This window comes from Tiliqua scincoides, chromosome 1 (genome assembly GCF_035046505.1).
Source record: "Tiliqua scincoides isolate rTilSci1 chromosome 1, rTilSci1.hap2, whole genome shotgun sequence".
Classification (NCBI taxonomy): Eukaryota; Metazoa; Chordata; class Lepidosauria; order Squamata; family Scincidae; genus Tiliqua; species Tiliqua scincoides.
In genome coordinates, this window is record NC_089821.1 from 105,575,778 (window position 1) to 105,600,199 (window position 24,422).

Genomic DNA, 24,422 nt, shown 5'->3' on the forward strand with positions numbered 1-24,422 from the left:
CCCTGTCCCCCCACTTTGTATCAGGTCACCCTGACCAATGCATCTACTCAGTGAAGTGCAGGAGGCTGAGTTCCTGCGGCTTGAAGTGGCTGCAGCAACGTTCTATTCTTATTCTTCCAACCCTCGTCCCCGCCTTACAGCGACGGCCTCGCAGCACCGCCCCTACAACGAACAGCCCTTGCCCTTCTTGGCGCCGCCACTAGGTGGCAGCAGAGTCCTCCAAGAGACCCAGATCGATTCGCGGATGCGTCGTTCTGATCCTCGCGAGCCGCCGTAGCAGCAACGTCCGCCACAAGCGTCGTGTTTTTTTTAAGCGGTTCTCCTTCCGGCTCCCCCCACCTGTCCCACAAGCCCCCGCGCGCGGGGAACGGCTTTGCCCGCCTTCTCTCGGTCGGGGGCTTGCGCGCTCGGCTTCGGCAACGCCGGCCTGGCCCGGCTGGTGGCGCTGTGGGGCGAGCCTCGCGCCTCGGAGCTCCGTCTCCCAGCCGCCTGCGCCCGACGGAGTGCCACGTCCTAAGTGCGGCGGGCGGGGCGTGCCGGGCCCTAGCAGTGAGAAGCCGCCGCCTCGCGTCGCCTCGCTCGGCCGGGCCTGAGCGATGGGCTCGTCGCAGAGCGTGGAGATCCCCGGCGGGGGCACCGAGGGCTATCACGTCCTGCGGGTACGGGCGGGGGGAGAAGTGTGGTGTGGCTGGGCCGGTGGGGGCGTCAGCGCCAGGGAGAGGAGCGCGGGCTGCAGCCGGGGCTCCCCCGCGTGCCCTGCGGGTGCGAGCTCCCTGCCCCTGGTGCTCTGGGGTGGGCCTCTCACCTCGTCTCCCAGCACCCCCGCACTGGTGCCAGCACCGCACTGGGGTCTTCTGGGAAGCGGTGGGGGGAGAGGGGGGCAAAGGCACAAGCAGGGCGCCCAGGTGTCGCCACCCCAAGAGAGGACCAGGCGCCCCCCACGTGGGACACCCAAGAAAAATGTGGGACGCGGCAAGTAAAAAGCGAAAAACACTCCTGTAGTGACTTCAGCACGTCACGTATATTATATGTACGTTACGCATGTTATATGTAACATAAACACCATGTTACGTATTGTTGAATTTAAAGCTGTATTAAATAGGATTTATTAATTGGAAGAAGACTCCGTGCTGCCCTTGCAGAGGACGCTTGAAGTTCTTTTCCAGGACACGAGGCGAAAAAAGAGGACGCCTGGGCACCCTGGCTCACCACCACCATCGCACTGGTGCTCCACACCTGGACTGCAGGAGGAGCCTGCCGTTCACTGGAAATTGGAGGGGAAGGTGGTGGTCCAGCCTAGTCACAGCTCTGCAGCTCCATGATGCTGCGTACTGGCTAACCTTAAAGGCCCTTGGACTGGGGAGGGGTAGAAAAAGCCCAGAAAGCACCTCTTGTCAACCTTTATGCTCTTCTGCCCCCCCCCCAGTACTCCTGCAGTAAGGTGGCTTCTGTAACATGCAAAGTAACCAGGAACGTTGCAGCCTGCCTTGTGCGTGCATGCCCTGCTGTAAGTTCCACCCAGTTGGAAGGATGTTGCTTAGTTTGAGCTTCAGCTTTCCGCCTTGGTGGTAGAAGGGACTCTGTGTGCGTGTGCAAGTGTGTAAATGTGGGGGCACGGCACTGTTTTGTAGTGTGGTCTTTTTGGTAACATACCCAAAGCACTCTTCGTGCATTTTTGGTAGTTGGCCTTGGTCCCTGTTTTCAGTGGGCTAGCAAGGCTTTGTGTTAGGATGGACAGTTCCATGTGGCAGGTGCTCATGTACACTGTAGAAATATTTAAATGCAGGAATGATAAAAAGAGATGGCTTCCTAAGGCATCACTGTGCACATTGCTGCTTTGGGTTTATATATGGAAAATCTGTGACCTTTTCTTCAGTGTCGTCTAGCTTTCTAGTTATGAGGTACCATTATGCGTAACATCTAAAGACTGGCTTCTTAGGATAACTCAAAATAATACTTCAGAGTAATGTGTCGCATTGTAATTTATTCTTCCATCTTGGCAACCTTCAGTCTCGAAAGACTATGGTATCGCGCTCTGAAAGGTGGTTCTGGCACAGCGTCTAGTGTGGCTGAAAAGGCCAATCCAGGAGTGACAATCCCTTCCACACCGGGAGCAAGTGCAGTCTGTCCCTGGTCTGTCTCCCTGGCTATGGGCCTTCCTTCTTTGCCTCTTTGCCTCAGACTGTTGGCAAAGTGTCTCTTCAAACTGGGAAAGGCCATGCTGCACAGCCTGCCTCCAAGCGGGCCGCTCAGAGGCCAGGGTTTCCCACTTGTTGAGGTCCATCCCTAAGGCCTTCAGATCCCTCTTGCAGATGTCCTTGTATCGCAGCTGTGGTCTACCTGTAGGGCGCTTTCCTTGCACGAGTTCTCCATAGAGGAGATCCTTTGGGATCCGGCCATCATCCATTCTCACAACATGACCAAGCCAACGCAGGCGTCTCTGTTTCAGCAGTGAATACATGCTAGGGATTCCAGCACGTTCCAGGACTGTGTTGTTTGGAACTTTGTCCTGCCAGGTGATGCCGAGGATGCGTCGGAGGCAGCGCATGTGGAAAGCGCTCAGTTTCCTCTCCTGTTGTGGGCGAAGAGTCCATGACTCGCTGCAGTACAGAAGTGTACTCAGGACGCAAGCTCTGTAGACCTGGATCTTGGTATGTTCCGTCAGCTTCTTGTTGGACCAGACTCTCTTTGTGAGTCTGGAAAACGTGGTAGCTGCTTTACCGATGCGCCTGTTTAGCTCGGCATCGAGAGAATGAGTGTCGGAGATCGTTGAGCCAAGGTACACAAAGTCATGGACAACCTCCAGTTCATGCTCAGAGATTGTAATGCAGGGAGGTGAGTCCACATCCTGAACCATGACCTGTGTTTTCTTCAGGCTGATTGTCAGTCCAAAATCTTGGCAGGCCTTGCTAAAACGATCCATGAGCTGCTGGAGATCTTTGGCAGAGTGGGTAGTGACAGCTGCATCGTCGGCAAAGAGGAAGTCACGCAGACATTTCAGCTGGACTTTGGATTTTGCTCTCAGTCTGGAGAGGTTGAAGAGCTTTCCGTCTGATCTGGTCCGGAGATAGATGCCTTCTGTTGCAGTTCCAAAGGCCTGCTTCAGCAGGACAGCGAAGAAAATCCCAAACAAGGTTGGTGCAAGAACACAGCCCTGCTTCACTCCGCTTCGGATGTCAAAAGGGTCTGATGTGGAGCCATCGAAGACAACAGTGCCCTTCATGTCCTTGTGGAAGGATCTGATGATGCTGAGGAGCCTGGGTGGACATCCAATCTTGGGGAGAATCTTGAAGAGGCCGTCTCTGCTGACCAGGTCGAAAGCCTTTGTGAGATCTATGAAGGCTATAAAGAGTGGCTGTCGTTGTTCCCTGCATTTCTCCTGCAGTTGTCTAAGGGAGAATACCATATCAGTGGTGGACCTGTTGGCTCGGAATCCACACTGCGATTCTGGATAGACGCTCTCTGCAAGTACCTGGAGCCTCTTTAGTACAACTCGGGCAAACAGCTTTCCTACAACGCTAAGGAGAGAGATGCCGCGGTAGTTGTTGCAGTCACCCCTGTCACCTTTGTTCTTGTACAGCGTGATGATGTTTGCATCCCTCATGTCTTGAGGTACTCCACCTTCTCTCCAGCAGAGACAGAGGATTTCATGCAGCTCAGTGACGATGATCTCTTTGCAGCATTTTAGGACTTCAGCAGGGATGCTGTCTTTTCCAGGTGCCTTGCCAAAGGCAAGGGAGTCCAGGGCCACGTGAAGTTCTTCTAGGGTTGGTTCACTGTCAAGCTCTTCCAGCACAGGCAGGCACTCAATGTTGTTCAGTGCTTCTTCGGTGACTACATTTTCTCTGGAATATAGCTCAGAGTAGTGCTGCACCCAGCGTTCCATCTGCTGCGCCCGATCCTGGATGACCTCGCCTGTGGCAGACTTCAGAGGGGCAATTTTCTTCTGTGTTGGACCTAGGGCCTGCTTGATACCATCATACATCCCCTTGATGTTGCCCGTGTCAGCTGCTATCTGTATCTCGGAACAGAGCTGGAGCCAGTAGTCGTTAGCACATCTCCTGGCAGTCTGTTGGACTTTGCTGCGAGCAGTTCGGAGGACCTGCAGGTTGCGCTCACTGGGACAGACCTTGTATGCTGCTTGAGCTCTCCTCTTTTCCTCAATGACTGGTGTCAACTCCTCAGAGTGGGCTTCAAACCAGTCTGCCGCCTTGTTGGTCTTCTTGCCGAATATGGACAAGGCGGTGTTGTAAACGGTATTCTTGAAATGTTCCCATCTGTTGGATGCGTTTGCGTCGGCCGGGCCTGGAAGAGATTCCTCAAGCGCTTGTGCAAATTCCTCCACTTTTCTCTGATCCCGGGTCTTGCTGGTATCAATGCGAGGTCTTCCTTCCTTTTTCGTGTGATACAGTCGCTTTGTTTGCAGTTTCACTCTGCTGCACACCAGGGAGTGGTCAGTGTCGCAGGCAGCACCATGATAACTGCGTGTGATCTTGATGCTGGGAAGGCTGGAGCGTCTGGTGAGGATCAGGTCGAGCTGGTGCCAGTGCTTTGATCTTGGATGTCTCCAAGAGACTCTATGTTGGGGCTTTGTGTTGAAGAATGTGTTGCTGACACAGAGACCGTGATGACAGCAAAACTCTAGCAGGCGTTGGCCATTTTCGTTCATCCTCCCAGTGCCAAACTGACCTAAGCAAGTGGGCCATGAACTGTTATCAGCACCAACTCTAGCATTGAAATCGCCGAGGATGAACAATGGCTCTTTTACAGGGATTTTCTTGACAGTGGTGGCCAGGTCATCATAGAATTTGTCTTTGGCTTCTGCTGGAGACGACAGAGTCGGTGCATAAGCACTGATGAGAGTGATAGGTCCTGCTGATGACTGGAGCTGCAGGGACAAAATTCTTTCACTTCCCACAGTAGGTGGGATGATGGATTTCAGCAGGGTATTTCTGACCGCAAAGCCAACGCCATGTTCCCTGGTTTCGTTTGGTGGTTTTCCCTGCCAGAAAAATGAGAAATTTCTCTCCTTGACAGATCCGGAATCTGGCAGCCTAGTCTCTTGAAGGGCGACGATGTCCATCTGCAGTCTGCTCAGCTCCATGTCGATGACAGCTGTTTTGCGTGCGTCGTCTATTTCTTGCAGGTCATCAGAGAAGCCAGGTGTCATTGTCCTAACGTTCCAGGTGCCCAGCTTTAGGGCAGTAGTTTTCTGTTTTCTGTTGCATGGTGCAGAGTTGTCGATCCGCTTGTCGGTTTTCACCCTAAACCCCACGCACCCCATGAGGTTAACGGACCGTGGCGAGGCAACACCTTACTGGCTGGGGACTGCCCAGCTTAAGGCGGGCGGTAGCTGCCCAATGAGATGCAATGATCTCTCCCACCGTCGGAAGCAGCCCCTGGCGTCATGCTCTACGCCAATCGAGCAAAGACTTATAACCGGTAAACTGCTGCTTCCCGTGTTGTGCCGACGCCGTATGGCGAAGTTGGAGTGTCCTCTCCAGTGCGCGAAGCCTGGGTAAAGAAGGTATGGAGGATAGGCTGTTACCCATGCAGCAAATCCCCCCTCTCCACGTCGCTGGAATGGTCCAATGGAAAGGCAGAAGCCAATACGGTTGGTTCCAGCGGCGTCGCAGGAGTTGCCAGAACGTGACTGTGTTCAGCCATGAACTGCCTAAGGGACTCCGGCTCCTGATTTTGCCTCGAGGTTGACTCCTGAAGCCTTTTCCAGAACTGGATGTAGCCACAAGGCAGTGGAGGTTTGGGATCAGAGTTTCCTTCTCTTAGATGAGCTGCCTTCCTAGGCTGACGAGTCCCATCTACCCGGTGGCTGTTTAGTCGCCTCTTACGACAAGTACAGCCAAACTGAGGGCCTATTCTTGGCCCCCAGCCCCCAGGGGGAATTTATTATCCATTATATTATTATATCCATTATATCCATTATTATATCCATTATTATATCCATTATATCCATTATATCCATTATTATATCCATTATCCATTATATATTAATAAAGTATCAAAGAATTGCTTCAATTTTTCATTAACAGTAGAGAATCTATAGAAAGAAAAAGCTGATACTTCATCACACCTAAAACGTGCAATTTCTTTTAATGTAGATATGATGGACATAACTGACTGTTTCTGTACTTTGCATAACATTTTTCAGAAAATGTAAACAAATCTACATGCTTTGTTTAACACACAGTAACAAATAATGCTATCACATTACAGGTAAAATGTGGTGTAAAGTATAGAAATAGTACTTTAGCATTTTAGCATTTTAAAAGTTGACATATTATCCAGTTCTGTCATTTCTAATACACTTAGAGGTAACTCCACAAAAGAAGGAAGAGGTAGTGGGTCCAACTCAAATGTAGTCTGACTCTGCCAAAGTCTGTTTATCAGTCTCGATCTTGGGACTTTTACTTCATTTAAATCATTCCTGTGTCAAAGTGTGGTTCAGAAAAAGGTACTTGGTGAACAACTTGGTGAACAACTTCCACTAGATGAACAAAGTTATATAGTAACTTCATGCTGAGCATTCACTCTTTATTCCAAAGCCCTTCATTCACAAGTGGAATAGTTGGTCTTGGGACTACTTAATGAAATAGGAACAATCGAAAAGTCACTACAAACTGTTCTTGAAACTATGATATCATTAAAAAAAATGTCAGCCAGGTCAGGTGCGTTATTTTCCTGTTTTATATAGTTGTTAAACTGTTTGAGGATCTCAAAGCCTGTAATTTATCAAAAGAAATTACAGCTGAACTTTGAGGTACAAGTGTGAAAGTTCCTTATTTACTGCAGTGATTGATCAGAAGTGTTTGAAAGTCAAATATGTAATTTGCATTTGTATGCTACTGAACACGTAGCATAACCTTCAGCATGTTCGCTCAGAAGTAAATTTAATTGAACCTATTTCCTGAGTTTAGTTGAACTTCTTTCCCTTACAAGTATGTTTAGAATTGTAGCTTTAGAGTGGTTTTTTGTCCTCTAAAAAAATTTAAGGGAAAAGAAACTCACTGAGCCAAGGGGGAACCGATGAGTACATGGAGGCAGTCAAGTCATCACAGTATATCAGAAATATAGAGGGCAAAAAACCACTCAGCAGCTAAATGGCTGATGAAACAGGAATTTTGAGGCTTTGTCGAAAAGCCGTGAGAGAGGGAGTTGTTCTCAGTTCCTGTGGGAGGGCATTCCACACTGCTGGTGCCACCACAGAAAAGGCTTGCCCCTGAGCCGCCACCCCTCTCACTTAGAACAGAGGTGGCACTTGTAGAAGAACCCTTTCAGCTGACCTGAGATGGTGGGCTGGAGTGTATGAAAGAGGTGGTCTTCTATTTGTGCTGGACCTTGAAGCCACTTAGCCACTTTTATTACTACCTAACTCATACCTCAGTCTGAGTAGGATGAAGTGAAAGAATCCTATTTTATATCTCACCCTCAGCCATTGAGATAGCAAGGAGTAAGGTAAATATATTGTTTGAGCCCTATTAGAAGCTTTGTTATAACTGAATATAGATTATTTTATAATTTACAATAATTTGAAAAATATTACCAATGCATTGTCATTCTTTTGCTGTTCACCTCACTCATTTTGTTTACAGTGTTACATTTTGTTCAGGCCAAAATAGGGTGGTAGCACAGTTTCAAAGATGTTACCTGTACTGTAAAACTGAAAAGCTGAGTGGCATTCAAATTTTTTTTAACTTAGTTCATAAAGCTGAATTGTGCTTTATTGTAAAATCTTGCAGGAGTGTAATGTATTTGTGCCCTGCTTGTTGTATTTGTAGTCTTCACCAGTGTGAAGAGACACAAAAGCAAATATGGACAGCAAGTTGTGAGCTGGTTTGTGTCCATCTTTGCTGGTGATTGTCTACTCCTTCCTAAAAGTAGAATTCTGGACATTCTCCAAACTGCTGCAATCCATCCTTCACTTAAGATGATAGCTCTCGATGGTGGATTCCTTAGCCAAATATCACCGCACCTTTCTTCTGTCAAGTATATGAAAATTTGTCATCTTGTACTCGGCTAACATTGGACATTGGCTGGTTCTCTATTCCATCTGTACATAGAAACTTTGTTGGTGGGCCAAGTTGACTGTGACAACCACTTATTTCCGAAATGTAATTCCTTGCAATATTGTCACTTTTGTAGAATCTGGGAGGTGTTTGGCTGCCTACCCTTAAGTGTTTCCTTGTACCTGACAGTAAGATCAAAAACATAGTGGAAGGCAGTTGAAAGGCAGTTGCTTGGATCACTATAGGAGTTTCCACATGGATGTTTTCAGCATTCATTATTTCATATTTCTGAGTAAGATTGTGGGTAAATATGAAAGCGTCAGTTCACACTGCACTGAAGTACCATCATTTTGTTAAGGACATTCAGCTCTACCTTTCCTTTGCATTTATCCTAGTTAAGTGGCTTTAGTTCTTTCCCTTGCACTCTTTAAAAGCAGTATGGTATGATCATACTGAAGAGAATTCAGTGATCTCTGTTACTTACAGAGTTTAGATTTTTATGTGTCAAATCTAAGCTGACAGCCATTGTTGTACCAGAAACTCTTAAGTTGCAGCATTGACTTAGGGCCCAATCCAGCTTTCCAGTGCCAATGCAACCCTGAGGCAAGGGAACAAGTGTTCCCTTACCTTGAGAAGGCCTCAAGGTGATGTCTGCCCCACACATCCCGCTGGCACGACTACATCGGCAGTGGGAAGGATTAGGACAGTGGTGTAGGTAAGGGGGTGCAGCGGGTAGCAGTTGCACTGGGCATCAAGCTTTAGGGGGGCAACAAGCTGAGCTTGACACTAGTGCCCAAAATTGTGAAAATCTTGGTATATATGATTAATACCACCATGTTATATATCATTGGAAAGGTAATTTAATGTAGAATGCAATGAAGCAAACCCCATTGGAATATCTGTATTCTATCAAATGTTACGGCCAATTAACCAGAAAATGAAAACACAGTTGCCTTATAGAACAAAAGTAGATTTTCTTAACTCAGAACTGACTTATGAGAATGATTGTTGTTCAAGAGGTGCCCCTCCTATATTTAACAAGAGAAGAATATCCATCCCTCTTCACCCCAACACAGTGTCTTGAACCTACCAGGGGCACACTTTTTCTTTATTTACTTAATTAATTTGATTTTGTCTGAGGGGGCTTCTTTGACCGCAGATGCCTTTTTACTCTTGAAAAAGCCTGGCCATGACGTCATTTCTGGTTGTGACATCACGTCCAGGGCAACATTTTGAGCTTGGCACTGGGCTACACGATCATTAGCTACGCCACTGGATTAGGATTAGACCGTAAGAGATCATCTTCACCATTTAGTAAAAAAGATAGGATTCCCTTATAGGTTCAGGTTTGGAAATTGCCCGGAGCTCCTTAGAGGAAGGGCACTATAAAAATTTGAAAAAGATAATCTCAGGACTGTGTTCTACCTTTGAAGACTGTCTTGTAACCACAGCTAGAATGAACTACTGGGAGCTGTTAGAAAAGGTGAATAGCAAAATGGGTACGATGCCTAGCTATTAGTGATAGCGCCCACCTTCTTACTTTACACTTTTTACTTGGTAAATTGGAATTGGACTGGGGAAAAGGCAGTTTTCTCTGCCACCAACCAGAGCCCAGACAGAAGACATTTGCCTTGGAAAAACCTCTCTCCCAGGTTAAGAGAGCCCCCAGATCTGGTGGGGTTTCAGGAAATGAGCCAGTAGTAGAACATGGGCCATCTAGTAGACAAGGCAGTCTGCTCTCTTCTGAGGGACCTGAGACCAGGTAGGTAAACCATAAAAGTACAAGAAGCTTATTAAAGAGCTGAAAATAAAGACAATGAAGAGAAAGATATTCAGGATATCATACCATTGGTCAACTAGCAAAGAAAAGAAAAGCAAATGGTGGCAAAAGTTGGCAAGGATGTAAAAATGCAGTGTCTCTGGGTATTTCTGGGTCCTAGTCCCAGCACCCTCAAACAGTGAGATGAGCAGGAAGGCCCCTGTGAAACATCAGATGTTTCCAGTGTCAGACCTGAGCAAATGCACGAAGAATGTTGCATGACTCTTTTATAATGTGTGGCCATTAACTAGGTTTCACCTGTGGGATTGGATGTTAGGGGGAGTGACTTGTGTTCTTGGAAACTGAATGTGCTTCATGGGCCACTGAACTGGCTCAAAGCTAAGTTATTTCTTTACCCCTCAGTTGAGAAGGAAAATGCTCCAACAATAAGCCGAAACAAAGGAGAATGCTACTGCATCTGGATGACTCAGCAGCTCCTGAGGGGTTGGGAAAGTCCAAAACAGGTGAAAAACAGGACAATTTGGGATTTTCACCTCTGGAGTACATTCCATCAATGTCCTAGTATAGGCAGCAGTTTCTGGTTATCTTCTGGATAAAGTTCAGTTTTACCTTGTAGAGCCTTAAACAGCTTAGGAACCATATATTTATCTTTATTTATTTTCCTGGAGGTCCTCCAATGCCAGAATGTTGAGCATTTATAAAAGAGTTTTTATTAGGTCAGTGATAAGGGGAGAATAGTCCTATTGATCCCAGTGAGGCTAATCAGGAGGACATGACTGTAGACACTTTTGACATTACCTTCTTTCGTGTGGCATTGAGTGGCTGATATTAACGGTCTTTTACAGTATTGAATTATGTGCATTTCTGTTTTCTGGTAAGGGGTTAGTGCAGTGGTTTTCAAACTCTCACAGAGAGTTTGCACCACTAAGTTCTTGCGGGGGCGGGCGGAGGCTAACAGGGCTGCAGGGACTGGCATGTACTCACCAGTCCCTGCAGCATCCTTCCCAGGCTGCGGGGAGCCCTGCATCAGCATCTGCAGGGTCCACCAGCCTAGTTAAGCGACCGCTCCACTTTCACTTCTGACTTTCTGAGCTGGGCTCCCCGCATCCCCAGGAAAGCTGCTGCAGGGACTGGTGAGTCCATTCCAGTCCCTGCAGCCCCATTAGCCTCCTCCCTGCCCCTGCCCCTTAAGGGGGCAGAGGCCAGGGCCTTCAGGCTGGGGCGTTTCGATGCCCCAGTTTGAAAACCACTGTGTGAGTGAAATAGACTGAGGCTGCAATCCTAACGATACTTTCCTGAGAGTAAGCCCCATTAAACAAAATAGGACTTACTTCTGAGTAGACCTGGTTAGGATTGTGCCCTGAGGTCCTCCATGAGATTTTTCTGTTATATTAGTTAAAAATTGTGTTATTTTGACACTTCCTACAGTAAGGAAAAAAATTAAGTTTGTCTTATTGTTGCATACTTAAGTAATTTTCATGCTCAGGCAATTTTCATGCTTGGCAATAAGCCTGTCGGGATAAGAGGAGGCTTGGTTTTCTTTTCTCTCTTTTGCTTTCTCACTATCTTGTCTGTTGAAGCTAGTTTAGAAATGAATTCTTATAAAATAACCTCAAACTATTGATGTATCTGTACTTGAAAGAAATTCAGCGCTCAGTATAGGTGATTTATTTTCTGGTAGCCATTGGATCAATTCACTTACAAAGCTTTTTTCCCCTGAAAAATAGGTATTACTGAAGGACTTTCGTGGAGTCCTGCAGCATTTAATCTATATTTTTTAAAAACCTGACAGAAACAAAATCAATTTTAATAGAGCTAACTGAAGAATTGCTTTTAATGCAGATAGTACATTGAAAAGTGGCATTGCTTTAGGTCTGCAAAACTTCTTTTCAGTATTTTATAGCTGTTAAAGTGATGCACCCTTGCAGGATTTTATGTAAAGGTCCTTTTTTAAACTCTCTGCTCTTTAATTGTGATGCCCAGCTATTTGAATTAAACCCCAAATTCTAGATATTTACAATTCCTAAAGCTGTAATCTTATTGAAATAAATAGGTCTAAATAATGCCTTTAGCAGACCTGCAGTGCCATTAAATTCACATTATGTTACTAGAATTCTTGTTCAGATATAACAGTTATTAGTGACCCGAACAGAATTAATCTTTTTAAGATCTCCTGATTGCTTCTTACTTGCTTTACATTACCAGGCAAGTAATTAGTTGCAGGTCTTCTTCAAATTTAGGATCGTAAGAGTATTATGGCAGCCATATTAAAATGTTTTGGAGTTCCTTTGGCAGTATTTCCCCATGGCACGGGAGTTGCCATGTCTAATCTACATAAATAACACAAATGAGTGGTGGCCAGAGGAAGTGTGGGGTGGTGGTAATTTCAAAATGTACCACATCTTTAGCTACAGGTATTGGCCTCTAAGTTTGAAACAGGTGTGACAATATGGAAAACTGTATGGGATAGGCCTTAATAGCTGTAAATGCTGCTGCAAATCATTAGCTCTGCTACAAAATGGTATATATCTCCAATCAGAACTTGTGCTACTATGCAAGGAAGGAAGCATTTTCTACTAAATTATAATTTGAGTTCAAGCTTTAAAACATGTTCACAGGACATGTAGGTGGGCTAAAGATGCCTGCATAGGGCCAACCTAATTCCCACCCACCTCTAACACTATATCTTGGGAAGCGCACTCTGTGCTGTGCTTTCTTGCATTATGAGGTGCATTTTCTCTTGGGGGTCACCTAGATGCTGTAAAGTGCAAAATTTGGTAAAGGGATCATCATCTTGAGCAATGTAGAGGGTTTTTATGTTAAGTCATGAAGAATGTTAACGTCTTCCTATTTTTCATTTCTTAAATATTCTAATAGAGCTAATGCATATTAAAAAGTACAGGCAGCTCAGAGATGACAGCCTTTGAGATCCAGGTCTAGTGTGGTTGATAGACTTTACTGAGATTAATCTGTGCCCACAAATTTTGATTGGGCTTGGTAAATCCAGGAGCCAGAAAGTGTTGGGTTTTCCATTTCCTGATCCTTTGAAGCAAAGTCAGTACAGGTGGAGCCTATTTATCCGTGTTAGTTATGTTCCATGACTCGGCACGATTAACAAAAAAGTGTGCTAAATTCCATAGAGTTATGCAAATACACTGCAACCTGACACTTCTGAATGGAAGGAAACTAAGGCAGCTGTTTCAGTCCCCTCACCTCCATACTCATCCTTCCCTGTTGCCAGCTGTCTGGCTTCTTTCACATGGGGTGCTGATCTTTTAAGAGTCCAGCCCTATGCTTTTCTACTCAGAAGTAAGCCCCATTGTAGTCAATGAGGCTTACTCCCAGGAAAGTGTGGAGAGGATTGTGGGCTATATCTCATGCTTTGCTTGATGAGAAGGCTTGCTTGTGTTGGTGATTGCCTGCACCATCTCAATGGGGGGGGGAAAATTTGGCAAACACACCCTGGGTTTTTTAAAGCTAACCCCTCTGTTACTACCACACCTGCCCCTGTGTGAGTGAGAAAGAGAGAGAGCAAGAGCGTGAGCAAACTCCACCTTGCTGCACGTGTTCTGGCTACAGAGATTTTCACACACACCCCTTCCCCTCTTCAGCCTCTTTGCTGGCTAGGGGCTCCAGGAGTGTTACTGTTCCTTTGCAAGGGGAACCTCTTCCAGGGCTCCAGGGTTATTTCCCTGCCTGGGCGAGGTAGAGCCTTTCTGCAGTGTTTTGGGCTGCCTGGAAATGGAGCAAGACTCCAGTGCAGGGCAAAGGAGTGTGTCACTTTCTGTTCCCCCACCTCATTCACATTGAGACAAATCAGCAGATAAAAAATCTGGGGATAAATAGGCTGCACCTGTATGTTCCTACTGTAGCTGCTGCTCAGTGAGAAGGAGAAATGGCATGCAGGCATGTGTGTGTTTGTAGCAATTGTTGTCTAACTGATGCACTTAATGTCTCCTAGTACTAGAAGCAATAAATTTATTGCTTGTTGTTTCTATTTTATATATATTTTGTATATTGTGAATTTTATATATTGATGTGATTTATATAATGATTTTCAGAGCATGATACCATAGTCTTTCGAGACTGAAGGTTGCCAACAATATAATGATGATGCAATTTGCCATATGATTAAATTAAAAAAAGTACAAGAAGCAACCTGGTACCATTTTGAAAGGCTTGCATTCTGCCACTCTGTGTTGCCAGCGGCTTTAAAAAAAAATTTCTCTTGGGCAGAGTGTACAGAAGGCTTTATCAGTGACATGGCTGGTGTATTTATGTACCCTTGTTTTGGAATTGCAGGTTAAGAATCATTTTTGGTTGTAAAGTCCATTGTATTTTGTCTCTAAACTTTCATGCAATGTTGTATTTTTACTTTTATAGGTACAAGAAAATTCACCAGGACATCGAGCTGGACTGGAACCATTCTTTGATTTTATTGTTTCTATTAATGGTTCAAGACTGGTAAGTTCTTGAATTAAAATTGTTATGAATGTTAGAGATTAGGAAGAGGCCATGTGATAACCAAAATTCAAATATGTAACTGTGCAGCCTGTTTATTGGTGTATTTTGATGATTTAGAATAATATAATGAAGTGACTTTTTTGGACTTAGATCTGGGTGGAGTGCTTGTCCAATAATCAGGAACATCTTGTTCAATCTAAAAAGCTCCTGAGGGAAATATAATCTATATTTGCTGTTGTAGTTGCTCTTTGGCTCTGAGATAGAATTTTTGTGCCAATGGATTGATGCTGAATGAAGAAGTGGTTGGTCCCCATTTTTGACTTTCTTCTTGTTCTGGCACATACCACATGTTGTGCTAGGCTGTAAAAAGGCAGACTGCTAGAGAGGTGACTCTCTCTAGATTTTTTATGCATTCTGGGCATGGAGTTGCAGAACTGCCGCACTGATTCTGCTTCCTTTGTGGCAGTGGAAAATGCATGGAAAACCAGGGAGGTCAAGGTGTAGAATTTTGGGGGTAGTTAGCAGGTGAAAATCTATACAGGCAGAGCAGGGATGGTCTTGCAATGCTACCTGGGTCATCAATTTCATCCTGCTTGGAGGAATGTTGAATCAGGTATATCTTGGATCGTTTCAGAGATTCAGATAGGAGGTTTCTTTGCTCATATCTGTAATGCAGAATAACAGAACATATATGTAATGTTAGGTAATGGCTTCCTAACATTATATATAAGGTAATGGCTTCCTTCAACACTGAAAAGGAAACTTGTGGTTAAAATACAGCTTTTGTAGGAGCCTGTCTGGGTCAAGCTCAGAATATGAGCTTAAAAGCTGGAACTAATTAGAAGGCCTCCTTCTGGATTGCAGTGTTAAGTATTTTTTTAAATTGTTAATTTCTGTTTATAAATGTAGGCACTTAATACTTCTGGTATTCAAACGTTTAATTTTGGAAAGCTGGAGAGTTCTCTGCAACTTACTTGTGGTCCCAGATTCCATCCATAACAAAGCATCTGCAAAATGTTTTGGTATCCCAGAGCTAAATTGCTCTAACATGTCTCTTGTGGTGCTACAGTGCATCCCAGTTCAAGAAATATGCCCAGTTCAAGAAATATGCCCAGTTCTATCACATTGTGCTAGTGGTTTAGTCTGTAATAAGCATAGATTCTTAAACCTGAATGGTTAGTCCTATTTTCTGGTTTGTTTTTTTTTAAAAAGAGAGATTCAGTTGAGATCATTACCTCTTCAGTCTCTGTACTTTTTCTGTTATTGAATTTGATTTGCCACTACAGTGATGAACATAATTGCAAGTTGACTCTGAAAATCATGCTTATACAATTTTTTCCAGAACAAAGACAATGACACTCTCAAGGACCTGTTGAAGGCCAATGTGGAAAAACCTGTCAAAATGCTGGTATACAGCAGCAAAACACTGGAGCTCAGAGAGACATCAGTAACTCCCAGCAACATGTGGGGTGGGCAGGGCCTGCTGGGAGTAAGCATACGTTTTTGCAGCTTTGATGGGGCCAATGAAAATGTTTGGCACGTGTTGGTAAGTAAAATCTTCAATAGGTGTTTCTTGGGGAAGGAAATCATTTACTACAAATCTGGGTGTGCAGATCCTTCTGATTTTGATGCAACTTTTGCATATCTAATTATGAAGATTACAGCTATAGTGTGGAAACTTTTCCCTTAGGAACTTGTCTCACACAAGCCTTAAATGAAGCTGATTAGAGTAGTATGAAACATATATGTGGCTTTGTGTGATAGCCACACTATGCCTTTTTCTTGATTCTCATTAGCCTCAGTGAGTGAAATTCAGGGTTATTAAAACAAAAAGAATTTTTGTCAATCAGATCATTGCGTTCTTGGATCCTGCAAATGTCATCCCTGCCCAAATAGGTTTCATATATGGTTCTAGTGCACAAAAGCTCCCATGGAGAATGATGGATGGCATACAACAATGCCCGTGAAGTGTGAATATTATACATATACCTTAAGGAGCAGACTTTGCATAGGTTGCATTGTGATTTTTTTAATGCGTGCAGTTGTCTGCTCATGCAGTTCTCTGAATTGGGGGCAACTTTCCTGCAGATGCTTATTTTTGTTAGACAACTTTTAGATTATCTTTATTTTGTTTCCATTTTGGAAAACCACAATGATTGTGTTGGCCCACTAAGAAAAAAAGTGGGTGATCTATACTTCTAACATCTTATATAATGTTTTTCCTAGTTGGCCAGCATGACCATTGTGGTTTTCCACGACGGAAACAAAATAAAGATAATCTAAAATAAGATAGGATAATCTGCAGGAAAGTTGCCCCCAATCCAGAGAACTGCACTAGCAGATCTATACTTCTAACATATAATCCAGTTTAGTTTTAGGATGTGTTTAATTGCAGGTTGCTGTTTTTAAAATATTCTGTCTTTAAGTAGCTTGATATTTTTTCCACTATACTGTTCACAAAGGGGCATAATTTACTTGTGAACCAGAAATTGACAGATGAGCTAGATGAATAAAGAAATAATCACTAAAAATTTAGTGTTTGGCATTGGCTTGAGATGCAGGTGGTTTTGAACTAAAGATTGCTGATACCTTCTAAAATGTTTCTGGTTGAGTTGAAAAAACTTCTTTTCTTCAATTTTGTTCTGCAACTAGGAAGTTGAGCCAAATTCTCCTGCTGCGCTTGCTGGTCTTAGACCTCATAGTGACTACATAATTGGTGCAGATACTGTCATGAATGAGGTAAGTATATATTTCACTTAATAAGGAAGTGTTACTGGTACAATGCTAATTTTAAGCTATATGTCTGCTTTGGTGCAGGCATTGTAGAACTTTGTTTGAGTAGACATAGATTACATAGATGCAGTAGACATGGGAAATTTATTATATAATCTGATCCAGCTAGTGTAAACTATCAAAAAGGCTCATGTCATGACTGCTGAACATTGAGTTTTTGTGTTTAGATTGATTGCAATATCTGTTTCAGTAATTGGGCCACCTATGGACCTTAGAAGGTAAAGTATTGATCATTCCTGAAGGGCTATAGTAGGCCTAAATTAAGTGAGATTATAATTTATATTTATATATTACAGGTTAACTAAAAATATCCTTTTAAATTTTTTTTCAGTCTGAAGACTTATTCTCCCTTATTGAAACGCATGAAGGCAAACCGTTAAAACTTTATGTGTACAACACAGACACAGATAATTGTCGAGAGGTGGTTATTACCCCAAACTCTTCATGGGGCGGAGAAGGAAGGTAAGACTGCTTTTACAGAGGTGCCCCGTGGGGAATCCACTGGACATGCTTCTGGTTTGTTTTTACACAGCAAGATCTGTACCCAAAGATTAGAGTAGAAGCATAACCGAGGAACTGAACATTTGCTGCAGAAGTACTTGCTTCCAAGTCTGAGCTGGCAAAGCATTGAGGAGCCCAACTATTTCTTTGTATATCACTTTTCAGGCAGAAGCCTCCCAAAGTGATTTATGTACAGTTTACAATGAAAAACAAAAGCTGTTTTTCACTCCTTTGGGGCGATAGATGTCAGTGGCCCTTTGCTACTGCCTCATCTTCTTCTCCCAGCAGATTTAAGAGAGATCAACAGTGGGAGGAGGTGAGATAGCAACAGTCCTCCCCTCAGTCCCCAAGTGTTCTGGTTGCAGGGGATGTGGCTTCCCTTTTTGACTTCAGATGTCAGGCATGCCTCTTTTTCCTTGCATAGCAGCAAGAGGTCTCCTCACTAGTGTGGGGAGCAAATAGGCAAACATTTATCTTTATATTGAATCTGCTCATATGCTCCAAGATTTAACCCTGATAAGGGAACATATATGGGCAGAGGGAGGAGTGTGTTTTACTTTGTTTCCATGCATTCACCCATTTCTGCCCAGTCCATATGTGTACACATTTGATCCCTTTTGCATATATGCAATGTTGGGCAAAAATGGCTTTAAACAGGTGGAAATAATGTGCATCCAAGGTACAGAACCATCATAGGGTTTAAACATAAGGGTTGTCTTCCTGCTGCAGAAGGAAACCTTGGGATGCAACCCACTGGGTTTTCATTATATTGAGTCGACAGTTACCTGCACTTAAGTTAGATTTAAAAACAAAAGTTCTTTCTAAGGCATCAGAGTTGCCTGTGATATATAATTTAATGCGGGCCTCCGCAGATCTTGTAAATCCGAGTATGCTACCTTGCTTATGTGTCTTGTGGTGTACAAAAATGTCCACGTATCTTTGGGGAGAGCTATAAACCATGTACTCATATTTTCATATAGATTTAATATACAGTCTCCTTTAACAATTGACATAATCCATATGGGAGCTTTCTCTCAAGTCTCCAGCTAGACAGAATGGCCATGTTTCCCAGTGGAGCACACTTGGTACAAACTAGCTTCACAAGCTAAGTAAAATGAATCCTAATTGTCATCTGTGTCCTGAGAATGCAACATTTCCCCAATATGCTACTTCAAGAAAGGGCCTGCGACAGTCAACTGTTTCTATTTTGGGATAGTCTTAACTTCTTTTATATTGATATTTTTAAAGCCTAGGTTGTGGCATTGGTTATGGTTACTTGCACCGAATACCTACACGTCCTTTTGAAGAAGGAAAGAAAATTTCTCTCCCAGGGCAGTTGTCTAACACATCTCTTAACCCTCTCAAAGATGGCTTTACAGAAGTAAGATGTCGTTTTTTTCTGTAACTTACACTCTGTTCCTAAACACTTGTGCCACCTCGCACAAGTTCCTTGCAGCAGTTGCATGATGCAGTGCAGCACTGCACTGCCAAAACTGCATGACATTCTGAGCAGTGATTTGCTATTGCTGCCTTTTGTTTCTTTCACCCTGATGAATTTCACTGAAGCAGCCATGTCAACATAGCGTCTGTTTTTGTTTAATTAAAATAGGTTCAGCTGTCCTCAGTTAATCCGCCACCCTTATTACCACCTGGAACAACAGGGATGGAACAAGGTCTGGCCGGACTTTCCATAAGCTCAGCTCCTGCTGTCACCAATGTGCTCAATACAGGTTTGTTACTTTACTGTTATGCTATCTGTAGAGGTGGGAGAAAGCAGTTTGATTTCATGGATTTTGGTGTTTTCAAAAACTTAGAAGAGCAGAAAGCAGCGTTAATGTGTAATTTTTATTTTGTTGTCACCATTTTCTCCTATCTCTAGCTATCTGTGAACACAATGTGGAAGATGAGCTTAGATCATAGATGCTTTGCTTTGAAGATGTAATTAGATCATTGGTAATGGCCTTTATGTTATGCTGTAATAAACTGGGATACTGCTAAGATGTAGGGAGCGTTTAGGGGAGAAAAGGTGATGACGGCAATCTTCAAAATTCCATGCAACTTGAAATATGTCTGTTCACATGTCAGAAATAGACTTTTGATAAGAATTAATTGGAATAAAATTGGTGAAAAACATAGATCCAAGACTACTTGAAATGTAATCTAAGATATATTCTTTTATTTTTATTATAGTGTACCAGAAAATGCTACATGAAATAATGTTTTTTTTCCCCTCTTAGGAGTTCCTACGGTACCATTATTGCCGCCTCAAGCAGGTCAGACTCTTACTCCAGTTAACCCGGCATCTACATTACCTGGTAAGTGGTAAAATCTTAAATGTAATGGGAACAAAGTTATAAAGGGGATATTTCCAAAGGGATGGGAGTATGAGACTTGTTCAGTTCACTAGAATACTGAAATATAAAGCAAGTATGATGCAGTTACTGGAGCTTTGCTTGTCCTTTTATTACATTGCAAATACAGGTGGTGGTTCTTCAAATTGCATGTGATCATACATAAATACTGGGCAGGTTTGAACTGTCCTGGATTGACCTTTACCCCCATTGGCGCCTCCCTTTACAGTACTTCTGGAGGAAATTCAGGACACTTCCTTTAATCCACATGGGCTGATATGCTCACTTCACGAATGAATGGGGCAAGCACAGTATTGTCCAAACCAGCCTAGTGTAGTTTTAAATGTTAGTGTTGGTGATACTTTATTAGGCATGTAAACCAATCTAAGAGTTTAGCTGATTAAGTAATCTGCCTGTTAAAACTACTTGATTTAAATGCACTTGCATATTGCAATACCTCAGTACAGGTGCTTTTTTGATGTATTGGAAACTATAAGATTTTATTTTTCAAAGAAATGTGTTCTTTTCTTTATCCTGTTACACCAACAGGCTAGAACCAGAATAGTCTTAAAAATGAGATTGCCCTTAATTTAATCCTATCCAATGAAAGTTTAGTTGGTTTCATTAGTAAATCTGCTCCATTTTTTTTTGCCAGCCGAAGAATTTCATCAAAATAGAATCTCCTTGAAGTTGCTGCTTCTTACCAATCACTCTTCCCCTTTAAGTCTACTCCTTCTCCTTTGTCATATAACTGTACCCCTCAATGTATTGACCATCTATATCAGTGACCTCCATGAGATAAAAGTAAATCCTCATGTCCATATTTATGAAAGTGCGACTTCTAAGCCAGTGGCAGAGATCAAGTATTTGCTAGGCATAAAACAGAAATGAAAGGTCATCCTCAGATTCATCTTGGTGATCTGTAGTAACTTTCCAGTCGCTAGACCCTGGTATCAAGTCACAATATAAGTATGTGAACTGTTATGCTAACCTGACTGGCAGAGATGACTGGCAGAATGTACCATTCTCTTTTTACAAAGGAAACAAGCTTTTCATAAGGTCATAAATTCAGTTTTATTTGCATTAAGTTCAGGTTTGAGTTTCAGCCAGGTTGTTTTATAAAGAGAAACTTATGTCTGAAACTTCAAAAAAATAAAAATATGATTTAAAAAAATTCTGGCTCTGGTTCATTTCAAGGACTCTTAGACGTGTTTTACTGGATAGATCTTTTTACAGCACCACATGCTCTCACTCTGATGTGCTCATCTGTTCAGGAGAAGCAGGCAGAACTAAGTTCAGCCCTTCCCCATGTACTTCCATTGCACGGAACCTTGGAGAGTCACTGCCAGTTTGTGTAGAGACAGTGCTGAGCTTGTATTGTTCATGGATGTGCATCCCTTGAAATTATCAGCATTTTCAAGCTAAGAGTGCTCACCATCTGCTTGGGGGGCTGTGTACACACTGTGTTCTCGACCCAATAGATGTATGTGGTGAAAATCTCAGGCATGTTGCAATTCAGGACACGAATCTCCCTATCAAAGTGCTAAGTAATTTTTAGGCTTTTCAGTGGAACTTCTGAAACTTGATATTCTTACTGTGTGTTTTGGTTTTTCATACTGTTGTAACTGCACCTTTTCCCCATACTTTTTAGGACTGATACCTATACCATCAGGACTTCCAAATCTGCCTAATCTCCCAAACCTTAATTTACCAACCCCACACTTAATTCCTGGTCCTGGATTACCAGATATTGGACATCCGGGTATGTTTCTCTAGGTGTCTATATTAGTTTCTTAAAAACCAAATCTAACCAGTGTGTCCAGTTCTCAGGTATATATGATTTTATGTAACTAGCATGATTTGAAATATGAGGCATTTGAATCATTTACTCAGTGAGTTTTATGGAATTGATGTTATGATACTTGGTGTTGATCCGTGCTGATATCCTAAGTTGTGCTTCAGGGCGTTTTGGATGAACTCATTCAGCTGGTATTAAGAGGGATGCCTCTTGAAGTTTCTTGAAATTCCAGACATGCTTTATCTCAAAGGCTAGGTTATGGTGTGTGTGTTGTTTTTAGTGTTACTGGAATTGTCTGGTGTATTTTAATATTTTCTGTTTCAGTGGGATTATTTTTGAGTACTGTTGTAGGCTGTGGGAGAAAATCATACAGTCAATGTTTCTTACTTTTTTTTCTTAGGTTTGCCACCACTTCCTTCCCTGCCTCCAATAAATCTTTCTGGAATAACACCTCTATCGCCAGAATTCCTTGCACAGTTTCCATTGGTCACAGAAGTATCCACAATGCCTACTGATCTGCTTTCATCTACTCCCCAGATTGGGAGTTTAGCTGCTAATCCGGGCACTAATGCAAGTGTCGAACAAACCTCTGCATTCACTCTGGATACTTCTGCTCTCACTCCCAGTGCTCCTGCTGCGAAGGCCTCTGCTCCTGATGATAGGGGGGATGGATCAATGGCAGTCAATGAAAAACCAGCATCCTTAGTCACAGATACAGTTTCTTCTGAATCATCATAACTTCAAACATTTGGTTTTGGGTGTATTTATTTAGCGATGGGATAAATATTTAAAATGCAAACTACCATTAATTTCTTGCTAGTTTGTATTTTGCTGTTAAGATTCCTGTAAATATACTGAGGGTGATGCAGCGAAAGAGGATTGGGGAATTTTAACAGTGTCCTCAGTGTGGGGAGGGAAGAAGGGGGAGGAAGTGCTTAAATTTAAAAGGAAAAAACCAAAAAGAAAATATCAAGGTAGGTAGAATATGCAGTCTTCAACTGCCAAAATCTGAGGATTTTTTTTTTATATCTAATCTAACTTCTGTAGGCCTCTTTGCTTGCCTTTTTTCCCCCCTCAAGTTTTGCCTCTGTTAGAAACGAAGAAGCTGGTCATGCTTGTGGCTGAATACATTTCTTGTCCTTTGCAAGAATGAGAATCTTGGGTAATACATTGTGAGGGGGTGAAAATGTTTGCTTTTGTCCAAGTTGTACATTTTAGCACTATACAGAACTCCAAACTAAAGTTGTTTTATTAAAAATTCAGAGTGTGACTTGTCAATTCAGCATCTAATATACATAAGCTTCTGAAGAACTTCTTCCAGCCCTTACCTGAATTGAACCACTGCTGCTTTGCTTTGTAAACCCACCATCAAAAAGGAAGCAAACTTGTTAACATTTTACACAACGTAAAAGCAGACGGGTGAGACATTGAGTTTTGTAAAACAAGTTGTATGGAGAAGGCTTACATAATGGCAATAAATTCTGGGAATTTTATCTTGTTACATACAATAAGCACTTTATTAAATTAGCATATAGGTAAAATTGTAAGCGTGTGACAAGCTTTGTCTTTGGTGGGGCTGGGGGATATTTCACTTTAGTTCTGTTTCACTTGGTCCCAGTGTCTGTGAGATCAGCCTTTTCTTTTAAAACTTAATTGTGGCTGACCCATCTGACTCATCAGCCATAGTTGCCAAGCAAGATTTGCAGGATATGGCTCCAGCATTTATTGAATTTGAGTGCCACCATGCTCTGGTCATGGAACCTCAGTATGTACTTTAAAAAATGTGTTCACTTAAGTGATGTTGGAAACAAAATGCATCTGCTGCCCAAATAAAGTCTTGCATTGCCTTTCAATGTTCAGGTTACTGTGAAGGTGGCAAGTGTCCCCGAGAGCCTACTTGCCAACCGTCCGTACTTGTGCTGGAGATGTGCACCAGCAAAGCATCTGCTGGTTTGTAAAGACCATGGGTTTGTATTTAAACTAGCAAGAATAGAAAAGAGCTCATAAAAGTGAACTTTGCCATCCTGTTCCTCCCTGTTGACTCCTGCATCCTTGCAAAAAGCATATAGTCTGGGGAGTTGGGGGGGGGGGGATGAAATCTGTCAAAAACTTTGAGTGGGGGAAGGATGGAACTTGCCAGAAATCATACGGACACACTTCTGTAAGATATTTGCTATAAATTTTACAAGCAACCCACTATAGGCAGCCAGGGACATGTGCACACATGGGCTGGGTTCATAACTGGGTTCCACTAAGTAACACACAGTATGTAAAGCTAATAGATACAGCAGATTCAACATAGCCAGCTACTCAGTGAAGCCTAATGCAAAAGTCACTTAAGCTCAGATATCACTTGTGAGATTTCAAAGAAATTGCCAACCTTGGTTTTTTGTTTTTTTAGCAGCCATGTACCCTCGAACTTTGTGTCTTAAGATAAAAACTGAGATTCTTCTCTTGGGGTCTCCCAATCTGAAATTCCAAAGTGGGATTTTGTGCCCAATACCAAACCTTGCAGGTTTTCTAGGTTTGCATAGAATATACAATAATCCGCTTACTATCCTTCTGACATATGTTCGTGGCTCAGTGTTGCCAATTGTCACTGCATGAAACGAATTCCTAGCTTAAAACCCCTGATCTTCAGAATGCTTTAAGAAACGGTTTATTTGTTCATGATGCTTTGACAGTTGTTCAAGGAAAACCCTCTTGGGAGA

At 42.9% G+C, this 24,422-nt stretch overlaps 1 protein-coding gene across 1 annotated transcript; it reads left to right on the forward strand.

Annotated features, from left to right (window-relative positions):
- Positions 1-416: 416 nt before the first annotated feature.
- GORASP2 (golgi reassembly stacking protein 2) lies at positions 417-23,252 on the forward strand. Its single transcript, XM_066612204.1, has 10 exons — positions 417-659; positions 14,188-14,268; positions 15,611-15,814; positions 16,921-17,007; positions 17,393-17,523; positions 18,811-18,943; positions 19,172-19,292; positions 19,800-19,877; positions 21,565-21,675; positions 22,112-23,252. The coding sequence occupies exons 1-10, from the start codon at positions 597-599 to the stop codon at positions 22,447-22,449; spliced, it is 1,347 nt and encodes a 448-aa protein (XP_066468301.1). The 5' UTR covers positions 417-596; the 3' UTR covers positions 22,450-23,252.
- The last annotated feature ends 1,170 nt before the right edge of the window (positions 23,253-24,422 follow it).

What these genes read in the sequence shown, in the direction of transcription:
- GORASP2 (XM_066612204.1), top strand. Translation starts at nt 597, where the DNA reads ATGGGCTCGTCGCAGAGCGTGGAGATCCCCGGCGGGGGCACCGAGGGC. An exon ending in CACCAATGTGCTCAATACAG is followed by an intron (nt 19,293 to 19,799) that starts GTTTGTTACTTT and finishes TTCCCCTCTTAG; the next exon opens with GAGTTCCTACGGTACCATTA. An exon ending in ACCAGATATTGGACATCCGG is followed by an intron (nt 21,676 to 22,111) that starts GTATGTTTCTCT and finishes TTTTTTTCTTAG; the next exon opens with GTTTGCCACCACTTCCTTCC.